Source organism: Miniopterus schreibersii (assembly GCF_964146895.1).
Source record: "Miniopterus schreibersii genome assembly, chromosome: 18".
In the NCBI taxonomy this organism is placed as follows: Eukaryota; Metazoa; Chordata; class Mammalia; order Chiroptera; family Miniopteridae; genus Miniopterus; species Miniopterus schreibersii.
Window position 1 is genome coordinate 14,586,738 of NC_138121.1, and position 16,360 is coordinate 14,603,097.

The 16,360-nt window shown below is 51.1% G+C and overlaps 1 protein-coding gene across 2 annotated transcripts in view; it reads right to left on the reverse strand.

Annotated features, from left to right (window-relative positions):
* Positions 1-1,535: 1,535 nt before the first annotated feature.
* Positions 1,536-16,360, reverse strand: part of RANBP10 (RAN binding protein 10) — a 52,551-nt gene continuing 37,726 nt past the window's right edge. Inside the window, exons 5-14 of one of the 2 annotated variants that reach the window (XM_081118392.1) lie at positions 11,620-11,642; positions 9,523-9,707; positions 6,581-6,693; positions 5,073-5,181; positions 4,814-4,962; positions 4,413-4,620; positions 3,563-3,684; positions 2,914-3,059; positions 2,549-2,660; positions 1,536-2,093 (exon numbers count right to left, since the gene is read on the reverse strand). In XM_081118392.1, coding sequence (XP_080974518.1) covers positions 1,963-2,093; positions 2,549-2,660; positions 2,914-3,059; positions 3,563-3,684; positions 4,413-4,620; positions 4,814-4,962; positions 5,073-5,181; positions 6,581-6,693; positions 9,523-9,707; positions 11,620-11,642 — 1,298 coding nt within the window. In that variant the 3' untranslated portion in view covers positions 1,536-1,962. The remainder of the gene's footprint in view (positions 2,094-2,548; positions 2,661-2,913; positions 3,060-3,562; positions 3,685-4,412; positions 4,621-4,813; positions 4,963-5,072; positions 5,182-6,580; positions 6,694-9,522; positions 9,708-11,619; positions 11,643-16,360) is intronic. The other variant, XM_081118391.1, reaches the window with a different exon arrangement.

Consider the following 16,360-nt stretch of genomic DNA (forward strand, 5'->3'; position numbering starts at 1 on the left):
CTCTGACCATTTTAACAGACTGATTTCCAACCTCTGGGTTTGGGAGTCAAGCATCCTCAGCCCTGCAAAGGATGAATTTCCTTTATAGACAGGAAAACTCCCTGATAGGCTATGGGCTGTGGGCTGCCAGCTGCCTTGGTGAGGACCAAGAAGAAACAGCAGCCTACAGGATCATGTCTCAAAGCAGAACTTTTTAAGACAGCACAGGGCAGGAGTCTTGACCCCATCACCAGCAGCTGGTCCAATTCAATCATTTCTCTTGTTGTTCAGCTGTAGGCCCAGAAATGGGTGGGCACTGAATATCTCAGGCCATCCCAACCATCCCTGTGTCCACTGACAAAGAGCAGAAGCTTTCCCATGACAGATCCAGGTAGGGACTGGAAATCCAACTTTTGACCTTGTTCCTTTGCAGGGGCTGCTTGTGTGCTCCCTCCCACTGTGAAGCAGGTGGGGAAATCCCAGTTCCTCCTGGTGCTCCTTTGAGTAGACCGCCTCCCTTTCTTCTTCCTGGGCTGTCGGTCCTCACCACAGATGGCCCACCCAAGTCCTGGAAACCATCTTAGCCCTTCCTCTCCTGATTTCCTGATGGCAGTACCAGGGCTGTTTTTGCTCCCACCAGCTGTAAGGATCCATCTGACAGGGCTGGTAGGGCATTTGTTAAGCCAGTGAGGTCCCTTCCTCTGGCCAGCAAATACTCATAACAGTCTTTCCTAAGAGTGGCTGGGGTCAAACAGCACAGCTGCAGTGAGGCCTAGCCTAGGAGTTCAAGGGTTCCATCCACTCCAGCGACCGGCAGCCCAAGAATCTGCCTCCACAAGGTCCTGGCTTCTCAAAAGAAAGCATCGATTCCATCAGAGCTGTGCAGAGCCAGTGGAGATCCAGGCAGGAAGAAGGCAGCCCCTGTACTCAAGGGCCTCTGTCCTGGGAATGGAGACTTCCTCCCTGCAGCCTGATACACAGCAGCTCTCAGGTCGAAGGCAGGTAGTTTCCAGACAATCAATTTAGAGTAAATGACTTATTTGGCCATCTTAACAAGTGAAGGCAGGATGTTGAAAAGGGGAGGGAGGTGCAAGGCAGGCAGTGAAAGGCAGGGCAGAATGGTAGATAGCGTGCTGGCCAAGGACACTACTCCGTTGCTTTGCTGTGAGGCCCTGGGTCAAATCCTCTCTTTTCTGGACCCCCCGGCCCTACAGTTCTCTGCTCAGTCTGACTCTCATGAGCCTGGGGACCCAGCTCTTGGACTCTGCAAACCAGCTTAGCCTTCCTTCCCCACTAAATATGCCCCCCCCCCCCCCAAGCCTATTGGGCTTCCCTAGGCTGCAGCTGGGCCTGTAGCTCAACAAAAGGAAGCCTGAAATATAAATCACTTGGCTGAGGTTACAGAGATGATTCTTTTTTAATGAGTTGGACTCGAAAACATATGGTGTCTGGACAGCCTCACCCAAGAGGTGCTGGACCACTAACACTACGATAAATACTGTGTCTTTTTTAATATATATATTTATATATATATATATATATAATCTCATTTTTTTACTTATGAAAATAATAAGCTATCACCAACTTGGATAGGCTTCATCACTAAATTAGCAGAAACCAGCTCAGCACAAACTCTCCAGAGATAAATACTGGTGGCTCAGTCAGGAGGAAAAAGTAAAGATTAAAAAACTCCAACCTCTCCTCAAAACAAACCCCCCTTTCAAAGTAGAAGGCGCTACAAGACAGTAACCAGCCAATACTGTGTCACAGGCCGCTGCACGTGAACAGTGAGGGGAGGCGGGAACTGAGGGTGGGAAAAGGAAGGAAAGAGGAAAGGAAAGGAAAATAAGGTGAGGAGGCCAGGCAGGAGGAGTGGGCTCTGCCCATGGCTTCCAGGTCCCTGCGCCAGGTGCCTATGGAGGGCCGAGCTGCTCCAGCCCTGGAGCTGAGGGAGGGCCAGGTGGGGCCAGCCAGCATGGTCAACTAGTGCAAGTAGTCGTCGACTCTGGCAAAGGAGCAAGATCCTAGGCCCGCTCGGGCCATGAGCCGTAGACATTCAGATGCCTGGCCCAGGGCGAGCATCAGAGGGGGCTGCTTTGGCAGGTTCTGAGACTCTGTGGAAGAGAGACAAGGCCTAGTCACTGCCCCCCAGGGCTTGGGCCCAGGTAAAAGTTCCCTTGGGAACAGAAGGTGGGGGAGAAGTGAACAAAATCTCTTGGAGCAGAGTGTTCATGTGTCTCTGCATGAGTGTCCCAGCCACCAGACCATGGCCCCTGTAGCCATGCTGAAAACCTGAGGACCTTAGCTTTCTTCAGAGCAATGAGCTGGCCTCGGCCCATGGTCACAACCTAGGGCCCATCACAATCTAGCCAGATAACTCAGTTGGGCAAAGGGAGGTCAGGATTTAGGTTCAGCCACTGGAGCGCAAGAGTCCTGTGGGCCACCAGAGCTCCTGGACAGAGCTCACTGCTCTGATTTGGATAAACTATCAGCAGTTCCTAGGGAGAGAAGGGAGGGGGCAACCCCATGCACTCATTTGCAAGCTTCTATTTTTGTTAGATCCACTTACCTAAAATGGCGCTGTTGAGGGCAGCACACACAGGCTCCCTCTGGATGGGGTCAAGCTGCTGACCAACTGGGCAGCTCCAGGGGTCTGAGTATGCCAGCAGGCTAAAGGCATCCTAAGGGACAGGGCACTCTTGAGAGGATTGTGGCACACACTACACACATACCTCCGTGGCTCCGGAGGACAGGGTGCTATGTGGTGCCCAGTGAGGGTACAACACATCCCACTGCTGGGTCAGGGAGGGTTGTGCAAACTTGACTGGAGCCCACTCTGTCCTGGTGCTGCTGTCCTGAAGACCCTCCCAGAGTGATCACGCCCCATTACCAAATGGGGGCCCTCTCTGTATGAGGGGCCGGCTTGTTCTGTACCTGCAGCATCTCCGTGTGGGCCAAATTCTTGCCATACTCCCTGCCAAGCTGCTCACTCAGTGCCTGCAACTCACGGCCAAACAGGATTATCCTTTCCGTGGCAGCCTGGTTGCCCCCACAGAGCTGCCGCCGAGGATGCCCATCATCTGCACCCAGAGTCCAGCAGAGAACACGTCAGGAGGGGTGAAGAGAGAAAGGGAGGACTTGAGGGGACACCAAAGAGAACATGGCAAGAAGGACCTCGGGGGTGAGGGGCTACAGCTTCTGCCAGAGGCAAGTGAGGGCTAGGAGGAGCAGGCAGACCATCCAGAGTTGAAGTGCTCTTAGTCCACCTAGCACGTTCTGGGAGTCAGATGGCTCAAAAGCTTTCCCTCTTCCCACCCTGTACAGATGCTTGAGGGCTCATAACAGTGCTCACTCTCACCAACTCACTCTAGCCTCAAATGCAGGGGCCCTGGCCTTGGCAGCAGGATAGAGCCTTCCCGCTTCAAGCACCCATTCATGACTGGCTAAGGAGGCAGTGGACCAGGTCTAGCTAGAGCCTCTCAAGCTGCGAAAACCTGCCTGTCCCAATGCCCTCCCAGAGGGAAGGGGCATCTGGACTGAGTGTTGCCACCCATGGAACACCAAGCTGGGGCACGGTCCTCACCCATGCTGGACTCATCTGTTTGCAGGTCCTCATGTTTGTAGGCACCATTGACGATGGGTGTGGACATGCTCTCCAGCACACCATTGGGGTAATGTTCTGCCTCCATCTCCATCTCACTGTCGCTGTGGAGAAGAGTTGAGGTGGGGGTTGGACAAGAGGATGTGGTTGTAGCAGCTTGGTTGGGCCTCCATTCAGGCTTTAGCCACAGCTTGCTGCTGGTAAACTGAGGGCCCCTAGGAGCATGAAAGGACACCTCTGGCTTCCCAGCCTCCAACTCTTGGCCCCTACTGAGATACCTACTATCTCAAGAGGTGTCATCTGATTCTCACTCTTGTCCCAATGCTGCCTCTGTGACCTTCCCCTGCCTGATCCTCTTCCGAGTTGGCACACTCCTAAACATCCCCCCACCCCAAAATGACAGGATCCTGTGAGCTCCAACAGGCATCTCTCTGGGACCCAGCACACCTGGAGGTTGTTGAAAGCCACCCGTGGTCTGCAGCCTAAAACCTTTGCCTGCCCAGCCTGGGTGACCACAAGCCAAGCCCAGTAAAAGCTCCGTCAGTATAGACTTTGGGGGTTTTAAGGCCTGGTCTCGGTGGAAGAGACATTCTCAGCCTGGAAGTGTTGGTAACTCTGGATAAAGAGAGGACAGCGTAAAGTGGCAGCTGAACCACTGGGAGGGTGAGAACCAGGGCCAATGGCTGGCGGGTCAGCAGCTACTACTCCAGGCACAGCCCTGGGATGGAGGCAGAGGATGACGTGCAGGGGGCGGGACTCAAAAGGCAGGCTGCAGTGGGCGCAGGGGGCTCAGAGCAGAAGGCAGGAGAAAGCAGCCGAGGAAGACAGGCACCTGGTCTCCTGGTTACTGGTGCTGCTGTGGGGCTGGGACTTGGTGGAATCTGTTGAGTTGGACTCAGAATAATTGATGGAGGACGGGGATGAGGAGGACGACGAGGATGACGAGGACGAGGAGGAGGAGCTGGGCGCAGGGTATTTACTGTGGTTCTGTTTGCTCTTAGTGGATGCGACGCCATTGCTGCAGCTGGGACTATCTGCACCTGTAAGCCGAGGCACAGTCAGAAGAGGAGGGGCAACGTGCCATCAGGCAGGGTCCTGGGAATAGCTACAGGGGTCCCATTTCCCTTCCCCCAAATCCAGCAGTGAACCCTAAGCCCGGCCCAGGGAAGGGTATGTAAGTGGCCTTTCTTCTCCACACCAGTACTTCCCAGAGCCCTCTGGAGAGTGGCTGACCTGTGTTGTGCATGTGGGAACTACTGGGGCCGTGTCGGGGGCTGAGGCTGGGGGAGCCAGGGTAGCTGTCCTGGGACTTGGGGCTTCGGGAGCTCAAGCTGCGGACCTCACTGTCAGTCCCATTCACCATCTCCACAAACTGTCGGCACCTGCAGAGGGAGCGGAGCGGCACTGCTCTGGGCTTGGTCCGGGTTGTATGTTCCCACCACCAGCTGAGAAGGACTGGGCTATGGAGGAGCTGGTAGGTGCCAAAACTTACTTGAGCATGAAGAGCAGGTTGGGGTTGTGCTCTAGCAGCCCTGGGTAGAAGCGCTGTGTGGTCTCAATGGCCTCACCCACACGGCCCTCCAGCACCAACTTCTGGATCTCTGCAGGGAGCAAGAACACAGCAGTGAGTGAGGAGCTGTACACCTTCCTCATAGCCGCGTGCCTGCACACTGCCAGCCCTGAGCACAGACCAGCTGACAGCCAGGTAGGTTGGTTCAGAGTGGCATGCCCAGTTGAGATGGTCACAGAAGAGGCTGAAGAAAGAACCTGGCCACCCAGCCCCACAACAGACCCTGGTTTCTGCCAAGTGTTGGGGAGTCCTCAAAGAATAAGAGGGAAAAACAGAGCAGGGACTCTCATCCCAGAGGCAGGAGGGTGAGTTTGGAGGCTTACTCCTATGGAGTACAGGTCACCAGGGACCTGGGTTGGGGGAGGGGCTCTGGGTGTGGGAGCATGATGTGAGGATACGAGCCCAGGAGACCCTAGGGTCTCCTCTTCAGATTTCTCTCCTGTCAGGCCTCACAGGGGAGTGGCAAGCAGAGGGCACTGGTTTCTGGGCCAGAGCCCATGTCTTGGAAGTCTTCAGGGGCTGCAGCGTGTTCCCTGCCAGGAGAGGAGATCATCCTCCTGATATTGGCATCTCTGACATTGACACCTCTTAGGCCATCAGCATCTTGCTGGAGCGACTTCTGGGTCTGAGGCTCTCACTCATAGATCCCAAGTCGGAATCCCTTTCCATCTGTCTGGCTGGGTGTAGCTTCTCTGGGAGACACAGACACATGCACATACACAGAGACAACAGGCTCAGAGAGACGCAAGCAGGCATACACAGACACACGTCCATACACATCCATTCTCCCTCACTCTTTTCTTCTCTTCCTATCTCTTTTCTGGGCTCTGTTTCTCTTTCCCAATACCATCTTTCCAAAAAAGAAACATACTACACAGGCCAGTATGAACACTGAGAAAGTTTCCATTGGCTACTTCCTTTGGTTGTCTGCAAAGGGCAGGACCAGAAGTGGGGAGCACAGAGAGGTGCTACCATAGCAGCCACTGAGCATCAGCCTTCACACTGTCTGATTACTTCAGTCCTCTCTATGGCCAGAAGAAGGCAGAACTACTAAAGTTGAGTAAATGGTGTAAAAGGCAGAGCATTGGTCTAAGATGCAAACACACTCTTGTCAGAAGACCATGAACAAGATGCTGAGTAGAATCCAGCATTCAGTGGGAAGGACACAAGGTAGGAGTGCAATCCAGCCATGCCAGGCCAGTAGAGCGAGATATTCCCATGCTGCTAGACTGTCCATCTGGGTAGTGCTGTCTTGAAGGAGAGACAAAAGCAGGGCTAGGGCTGGGTTGGGGCTCTGGGTTGGTTTCCTGGTAGTGAGGACCAGAGCTGAACGGATTCCTGACAGGTTACCCAAGGCTGGCATGAGCCAGACAGCAGAGTTAGGGACAAGGGAGGGAGGGAGGGAGAAGGGAGAGATGAATCAACCTTACTTTGTCTGTTCTTTATGGACGCTTGCTCTTCCTGAATCGGGGTTTCAGTCATTCGGGCAAAAGCAGTAGCTGTGGCACAATACCCATGATGCACCAGGTAAGATGAGACCATGCTAGAAGAAAGAAAATGCTCAGGTGACACTCAAGAATTGCATTTCTTAGAGTTACCGAATAGTCACAGGGATGTGAAGTACAGCATAGGGAATAAAGTCAATAATACTGTAATAACTATGTATAGTGTCAGGTGGGTACTTAAAATATTGGGGGGAAGACTTTGCAAAGTATACAATTGCCTAACCACTATAATGTACACCAAAAATTATACGAAACAATATTGAATGTAAACTGTACTTTAAAAATCTTTTAAAATATATATATATAAAAGAACTGCATTTCTCACTGACTACTTGATGGGACAGACAATTTCCCTGTTAGGTCTTCCCTAAACACATCTTAGAGGTGCAACTTCCACAGAATGAGATTAAAGGGGTTAAAACAAAATGAAAACTTTCCCCAGTGCTTATGTAGTCAGGCTGGGGCCGGGGGGGGGGGGGGGGGGGGGGGGGGGGGGGGGAGGGAGGGAGGATTGGTCACATCAGCCCTCAAAGCTTAGAGGAGTGCCTGCAGTTTCTCTGGGATATGCTGCCCACAAGTGGGCAAGTATGGTAACAAAAGTATACACAGAGGCGCATACCATCTTCTTACAGAAGCGGCTGCCTCCTGTGAACTGCAGCAAGTCTAGAGATGGTCAATAGTTTCTCTGAAGGCTTCCTGGAAAGGCAGCCAGCCAAGCAGTCTGGCAGCTGCGCAGCCAGGGAGAATACATGCCACGTGTGTACCTTCTACAGAAAAAAGAGCTCCCCTGTGGGCTGCCCTACATGCCTGGCAGGAGTATTCTTGCTCACCAGGCAAACCTGGCCCTCAGGAGTGCTGGCTCTAGAGGGTCATGCAGAGCCAACTCATGAACCAAGTTACTCCCGATACCTCACAAATCAGGGGCCTGGAAGCCAAGATATCAGCAACAACATGGCCAACACAATCTTTGGGAAATAGTCCTGACAAGCCCGAGGCCCAGTGGTCATTTCATCCAACCCAAAACTGGCTGAGCAGTAGCATGTGTGTGTGCATAAGGAGGAGCCCTCACATCTGATATGTATAGGAGTGAATGCCTTGGTGTGTGCATGTGTCTAATGGCTTTATTATAATTGCCAGACACAATGTCTGAAGGGCTGTCATGAGGAAGGCAAAGAAGTTCAGCTGTGTCCCCTTGTTTTCAGGGAGTCAATGAGATGATACACATAAAGTGCCCAGCACAAAATAAGAAGTCAATAAATACAGTCTCTTATGAAATTATATATTTTAATACTATACTCTAAGTAATAGTTCTTATAATGATATTATTATAAACACAAGGCTAAACTTTTGACAACACGTGGTTCAGATGAGTCCATATGCACATCAGATGCCACTAAAATGTCCAATTCCTTTGATCCAATAATTCCACTTCTTTAAAGGAAACCAAGAAAATAATTTTTAAAAAAATATATTTTCATTGATTTCAGAGACAGGAAGGGAGAGCGGGAGAGAGAGAGAGACACATCAGTGATGAGAGAGAGTCACTGACTGACAGCCTCCTGCATGTCCCCTGCAGGGAATCGAGCCCACAACCCAGGCATGTGTCCTGACTGGGAACTGAACCGCAATCTCCTGGATCACAGGTCGATGCCAACCGCTGAGCCATGCCGGCCGGGCAAGAAAACAATCTTAATTAAGAAAAAACTCAATAAGCAAAAGAGAGGAAATAACCTGAACCTCCCACCAAGGGAAGCCAGGTAAGGAGTTTGTGGCAAATTTGTCTCTAAGATATATAGCCATTAACAATATTCATAAAACGATCGTAAGTTATATGCAGGTTTTGGTAAATACAACATATGAACACACACAGGCACCCAGATACACACATGTAAACAAATACATCCACATGCTGAGCCCAGGCCCTGTAAGCTGAGAGTACAGGTCCAACACAGCTGGGGCAGCTCCAGCTCTCCCTTGCCCATCCCAGCAAGTCTGCTGCAGGGACTGGCACTGTGTTGACCCTCGTTAGCTCTGGGGGCTAGGAACAAGACCTAGCAGTGCTAATCTTCCTGAGAATGGTCTGGCCACCTCATCCCTGCCTCAGCTCTCCCTGGGGCCTGGCTCAATTTTAATCCCTCAAGAAAGGAAAGCTACATAGAGAACCCATGGTACACCCAACCAAGGGACTAGGGCTAGTAGAAGCATAGCCCTTTACGGCCTATCCTTGGGAGCCAAGCTAACAAGCTAACCTTCCTCCTGGCAGAGTGGGTACTGGTCATTGCTTCACTCAGGTCTGCAACTGGTAAGTGGAAGAGAGACCCAAACTTGATCTCCCTTGGGATTCTCAGCAAGACTGGCCTCCAGGACAGTCTGGGAATTAATCAGCAAAGGGCTAGCTAGGCTGGTCCAAGGAAGGACTCTCTTCCTGCCACCACTGCCACGGATGTGTGGGACTTAGCTGGACACTGACCCTGAGAGGTGACCTCAGACAAGAATTATAGCATGATAGATACTCCCTATGGCAAAAATAAAGTCTAAGGAGGAAGAAACCAGACGGCGTCCTAGGATATCCTCTGCAAAATGACCTGGGGAGGGAAAACAGCCCTGCTGGTGATATATATAGAGCCATCAGATCCAGTTAGGTGGGGTGGGGTGCAAAGGTTTAATTAACAGCAGATCTGGACAACTGAGCGGGAGCCATCCATCAGATAAGAGAAAGCAGAAGAGCAGTAGGCAGAGTCAACTGGGAGAGCTTTCCAGAAGGAACGCTACCCACTGGAGTTTATAAAAGTAGTACAGGGGCCTACAGGACAGTGAGGCCCCTGGGATGGGGCAGGGCTGGGTAAGGGCAGGAGCAGGGCACTCACTTCTGTAGCACCGCCTGCCACTCGCCAAGCCGGGCACTGATGGGGAAGCAGTGGACAGTGCCCTGGACCTTGGCACGCCACTCCCGCATGTAGTCCTCAATGTCAAACAGGAAGGGCTGCTGCCCAAAGTTGGCGTCCACAATCTCCCCGGGTGTCTGCAGGCCTACGGTGGGGTAGAGGTTGGCCTGAGGAGGAGAATGAAATGTCAGTCAGGCCCTGAGGGCAGTGGGGTACTCTCCTGTGCAGAGGGGAAGGCACTGGCTCCCACAGTGCTTGCTCTGGCTTTGAGAGAACTGCAGCAAGGCTGGAGGAGGCAGGGCTAAGCCACATTCTGCCCACCTCCCTACCAGACATTTGTCCCCAAAACTTGAGGGAAAAAAGCAAAAGAAAAGCAATCGAGGCTCAACACGGAGTCTCCTTCTCTGCTTCAGAGGCTATGGTGTTCTCCAAAGCCCAAAGCCTAAAGTCTCTCTTCAGGACTCAGCCAGGGCACAGAAAGGCAGGCTGGGGTCCATGACCCTGAAGGTGTGCCTGTGAAGACCTGCTGCAGGGGAGATAATAGCTCTTCTCAGAAAGATCCGGGACCAAGGATCCCTTTGCCACAAAAAAAGGGGTATATGAGGGGGCAGGAAGAGATAGGGGGAGGCAGGAAAGCAGGGGAGGAGAAGAGCATGGCAAAAGGAGTTAGGTGGTTCAGACCCCCTAATGCTGGCAAAGGGTAAAGAGAGGCCACTGCCCTTCCTGTCAGAGGCTCACTAAGAGGATCTTCCGGCCAGTGAGGTTTGGGCATGTCCTTCTGTGGGTGTGGGGCTCCCTGCTTCCCATCTATCCCCTGCCGTGACCAGCTTTTTCCCAGTCACTCCCTCACTCAGTGCCCCCTGTGGCTCCCCACTGCTACAACCCACATTCATGTCTGGCTGTTTCAGGTCTCACCAGCCTCCTCCCCATTGTCACTGGGCCCCCAGTCCTCTCTTCTGCCTTCTATCCTCAGGCCATGTGTCATTCCTGAGTATCACTTGCCTTTACTGCACACTGAGTTCAGCTCACCATGAGTTCTGAACCTACAAGACCCCTTGCCTCCTTCCTTTCCCCTCCTACCTTCCATGCCACAGGCAAAGCCCACCTCCTCCAGCAAGCCTTCCCTGCATCCACTCACTTTCTAGCTCTTGTGGACATACTGCCAACATTCACATCTGGCTGTTTCATGTCCCATCTCCATAGCTAGAATCTTCCCCAGCCAAGGTCAGAATTCTCTCCTGTGTTTGTTCACTTTACCTAGGACCAAAGCCCCTTTCTGAGGCCTCCAGGTAGGAGAGAAGGATTCTAATCCATAGATGAGGATTCTGATCCTTGGTGCTGCAGTCTGGGCTTCAGAAGGCCCTGCAGATCACAAGGATACTTCCTTGGGCATCACAGGAGTGCCCAGGATCCCAAAGCAGTCACCAGAGTCAGCAAACCTTTCCTCCTTCCAGAACCCGGGCAGGGCAAAGAAAGCAGGGCACCAGGCTCCCAGCATTCTGGGTGGAGGTCTGCATGAGGAGGCCTGTGATGACTATTAAAAAGGGGTTCAGGAGGTGGGGATGAGCCCTGAACTAAGCCAGCAGGAAACCTCACCCTTTTCCAAGAAGAGAAGACGCCACAAAGCTCACCTCTCTGGCTCAGGGTTCCCTGTATGGTAGCAGGTTCAGTCCCCTAGGGCACTGGCTTTCCTCAGGAATCTCTGATAGGAATGTACAGGGATCTAATAGTTCAGGAACAATTCTCTATACTCTGTACCCAGTCCACTGGCTATAAGTCACAGAAGTGGCTGAGACCAGCTGAGCCATGGGGCTACCCTCATCTCCCCCAAACCCCCAGCTGTCTTTAGAAAGGCCACAAATCACTGCAACTGCTAAGAGTCATAGCAGAAGACCAGGCCTCGCTACTGGAGAAAGGCGAGCAGGTACCCCCTACTGGTACCCTCAAGTAGACAGCACAGCACACATTCCTGGTTGGGGAAAGGGCCAGACTCCACACCCTACACTTGCAGGTACCACCATCCCCATCCCAGTCAGCCCCCAAAAGCCCAAAGAAGGGAGACCCAATAGTAGTACTTACCGGGAGATCTGTGAAGGCTATACCTGTGGAGGAAAAGAAACAGTCATCAGCTCAAAGACGGTTCATCACAATAGCTTGGGAGGGGCTGGTCACATCTATCCTATGGTGGAGGCCAACCATATGCTAGAGTTAGTTTTAGACACTGGCCTTCTTTTTGCTAGATGGCCTGGCCGGAAGGGAAGTCAGATATTTAAATATGTTGCCGTGGCCAGTGTGGCTCAGTTAGTTGAGTGTCATCCCATGCACTAAAAGGTCGCTGGTACGATTCCCGGTCAGAGCACATACCCAGGTTGTGGGTTCTATCCCTGGTCAGGGTGCGTACTGGAGGGATTGATATTTCTCTCTCTCCCCCCCTCCCTTCCTCTCTCTAAAGTCAATAAAAACATATTAAAAATATGTATATATGTCCACAACTCTTCCATTCTCTCAGGAAAAGTCAGGTAGGAAGGACTAAAACCCAAATGATCTACCCCTGATATCTTTCCAGGCCTGAGCCTTCTCTTAATCCAACATGTATTTATGGAGACCTACTATATATGCCAGCCCTTTTCCATTCTTACCTCATCTGATGCTCATACCAACTCTGGGAAGCAGGCTTTCTTATCCTCGTTTTACAGATGAGGAAAGTAAACCTCAGAGGTTAAATGATTTGCCAATAGTCATAAAACTAGAAGTGGTGGGGCTGGATTCATTCTAAGTCTGACACTCCAACATCTATCTCTAAGCAGTGGAGACAGTGACGGTAGCGGCTGCTCATTTCCAGCGCATACCCATCCAGTCCTCAGAACTTCCAAGGTGACAAAGCCCAGGTTAACACTGGCCTGTGTACCCTCTGAACCCTCCTGCCAAGAGAAGAGGTTGTGCTTCCAGGGAACTCAGCCTAAATCAGAAGTGAAGGTGGAGGGGAGCAGGCCCTCAAATACATAAGCAGGTCTGAGCAAGAGAGAGGCCTCAGAATATTCACCAGAGCACTCATGTGCTGCAGGCTGAGAAACGAAAGGGCCAAAGGAGACTGTCCCAAGGGCTCACAGCCTTCCCATTTTATAAATTCTTATATCTTCTAGAAACTCCTGAGCTTTTGGCCTGAAAGGTTTTCAACCACCGGCTCCTTAGAGGTCCCAGTCTGTTCTCCCAACCCCACTCAGAAAAGAAACTAAAACCCCACAAGACAGAAGAAGAGGTGAGGGGTCTGACCACAGGTCTCCCAGTAAACCTGGAGCAAATCCTGCCAGCTAGCCAGTGCATACCACATGCTTCCTCTGTACTGGGCACTGGGCTCAGTGTCTAACAAGAAGTCATTTAGCCCTGGCTAGTATGGCTCAGTTGTTTGGCTGTTGTTCTGTGCACCAAAAGGTTGCCAGTTCAATTCCCAGTCAGTGCACAAGCCCAGGTTGCAGGCTTAATCCCCGGTAGGGGGCATGCAGGAGGCAGCTGATCGATGCTTTGCTCTCACATTGATGTTTCTTTCTCTCCCTCTCCTTTCCTCTCTAAAATTCAATAAAAATATTTCTAAAAAAAGAAAAAAGAAACCATTTAATCCTCAGAACAACCTTGAAAGGTGTATAGGAACACAAGTTTACACATGAAAAAATAAAGCACAGAGAGATTGTTTACATTCTTTGCTGGGATACTTTGCTCCGCAATGAAGGAAGCTCATAAACTCCATGATCTACCTACCTCAGGCCACTTCTGAGCCCCACATGCAGATAAGCAGTCATAGAGCTGGGAAAATGAAATCTAGGAGCCCCTCTGCACCCATGAGGAGACCACAACATCCACCCTCCAGGTCTGCATGGGAGCTGCCCTCATGGATCTCAGTATGGCCAGGCTGCTGTTGCTGTACCCCCAGCTCATAGAGGAAGCCCACAGAACCCTGGAAGAAGGGGAAGTCCAGGCTCCATCAGTTACCTGCAATTTGGCAAGTTACCCAACTTCTCTGAGCCGTCTGAAAAAAGGGGGTAACACTAATCCTGACACCTCAAGAGAGAAACTGAGATACTGTGTGAAAGCTGCTTCATAAACTGTGAGGTGTGGCTACAAGTTGGCTACAGTTGTGCCACTGGGTGAGGCAACTGCCACACTTCTGGGCAGGGGATGACCAACCTAAGCTTACCCAGCTCTATCTCATAATGGCACTCAGGAAGGATAAGACCTTGAGGTGCTTCCAGGAGGATGAGAAAAGAGGCTACCCCACCCCCTATTGCACTGGACAAGGGCAATACTGCTCCCCCCACCCCTGCAGGTCTCTGGGAGGCTCTGCAAGGCCACTGTGATGAACAGATCTGGGTTGGCCCACAGGAAGAAGGCCCAGGCAAAGATCCAGGATGCAAACACGACACTCAAACTTGCTGATGAGAAATGTTCTGAGCCAAAGAGACATAGGTCAGGGGTCACTGAGGCTGAGGGTATAAAGAACCTGTGAGAGAGCACAGAGCTAGATAAAAATGACTGCAAGTACACGGACCACTTGTGGATGAGCCATCAGTCTCCTGTCTCCATTAACCTGCTCATTTATCCTTCTGTCAAGTATCTTCTGAGACCTCCCAGGAGCCAGGCCTTGTGATAGGCACTAGGAAACCAGCTGCAAGTCTGGCCCTAAAAGTGCTGCCAATTCCAGCAAGAGAAATGGCATGTAACTAATAATTACAGACAACTGATCAATGCCATATAGGGTGAGTGCTGTGACAGGGGACAACAGAGTAAATGAAGTAAATGGGGGGAGGCCAGGAAACATCATTCTTCTCAAAAGGGGTAAAGGTTCTGAGGTTAGAAAGCAGTGATGGCTCACTGATCCTACGTGAGATTCTGAAGCACATTTATTGATAAGCTGGCTTTTGAAAAGGAAACAAGGTCATTAGAAAAGTTACCAAGTAGACTATCTACTCCAAGTTCATTTCCTTTCTATTAAATTTCATGATCAAGAAAATGCAGGGGACAGGTGATATCCAATTTTTAATAAAGTCTCAGCATTATCCTTGTGGACAAGAGAAAAACATGAGTTTCAAAATAACATAACGAAGTGTTTCTGAAATGGTTGGTGTCCACCTGAACAAGCTATAGGCTAAAAGGTTGAAATCTCAACCTTGTTCTCTTCCAATATTTTTTATATCTTAATAAAAACACACACAAATAAATTTATCAAATTTTAGGTTTAATGCAATGCTGAAAAGAACACCAAATATTTGAGATAGAACAAACACAAGACCACAGGAGATCCTGACAGGCTGAAAAAGTAGGCAATACACTCCTAAGTGAAGTTTAATTACAAGATGTGCGAGGTCTTGCTTGGGGTCAATAAAAAGCATGCACTAGGAAGATGACTTTTTAAAAACAGTGTGAGGGTTTGGACTGACATTAAGGTGGCCATGAGCTCTTTATGGACCTAGGGACCTGACTGACATAGAGCTCATGGGCCCTAGTACACATTTAAGGCCCAGAGGAGGGAGGTGCGGATGCACAGGTGACAGCAGGATATGCCTCAAACTGTGGGTCCCCCAGCAGGTATTCTGACCAAGGTGTGGACAAGCTGGAGGAATGTGAAGGGGGCAGGGATCCAGAGAAGAAGGAACTGAGCGGCAGGTGAAGGGCAGCTTGGGTAAAGAATAAGAATCCACAGCAGTGGCCCCTGGAACTCTGACAGCAGAAAAACCAAGAGCCAGGAAATAGCTGGAGTCAGAGAACAAAGTAGGGAGTTTAGAGCCCCACTCAAGCATCTTGAGACCTTGGCAGAGCCCTCAGTCTGCTAGCTCCTCACTAGCTGGATACCAGCAACTGCAGCTAGGTGACCATGGCTCAGAGGAGAGTTTCTCTGACGTGCACCTGAGTCAGCTATGGAGTGTATGTGCTATGCTGCGGATACTCACTCTGGGCTGTGGCATCCAACTGCTTTGTTGAGGAATGCGGGCTCCTGATCACTCAGTCCAGCCACTAGCAAACCCCATTTCCAATAGGTCCCTTGATTCTGCCTGGGCTCACCTCCTGGAGAAACCACAGAAGGGCTGTGGGGAGTGGCGGCTCCCTTTTAACTACCCCTCAAGCCAGGGGAAGTGGGTCTCCTAGGAGTTGTGTTCCAAGTAAAATGCCCAACTTCTTTTCCTGGCAAGGCCCATGGCCAGCCTGGCTGGTATGGTTCTGCCAAATTAGAGACCTCTGCAAACCCAGGAAGGAAGACCCAGCAGTTAAGAACCACTCAGGACCGCTCTGGCCAAGGGCTCCTCTTACTCAAGAGCCAAATACAGTCAGTCCTAGTAGGGCAAGTCATCAGGATAGCCAGTCTCCCCCTCTCTCAGGTTCTAATCCTAAATTTCTACACAGGTACAGGATTGCTCTTCCATGGGATCCTTCAGGGCCCCATCACCCTCCACTGACTGCTGCTCCTCCTGGGTTCCTAATCCCAGTTGATAGCGCCACTAACCCAGCCACCTTCCCATCTTCCCTTCTTGCTAAGGCACCCTATCTGTAACTAAATCCTGCAGGGGCCACCCCACTTCCTTCACGCATCACCACTGCCTTGCCTCAGGCCACCTTACACTTCCGGTGGCCTTTACTCCAGTCAGTCCATCCTTCTCAGTTTCACCAAAGGGACCTTTTTAAATATAAGTCTGTCCAGGTTGGTCTGTATTAACCATAGACAGGTCTAAAGAGACCTGGCCCCATCTGACTCCAGCCTGTCTGTTTACCTCCTGTACTAGAACAGCCCTCAGTATTGCTTCATAGCAACCATGACCCTGAGTGTCAGAAG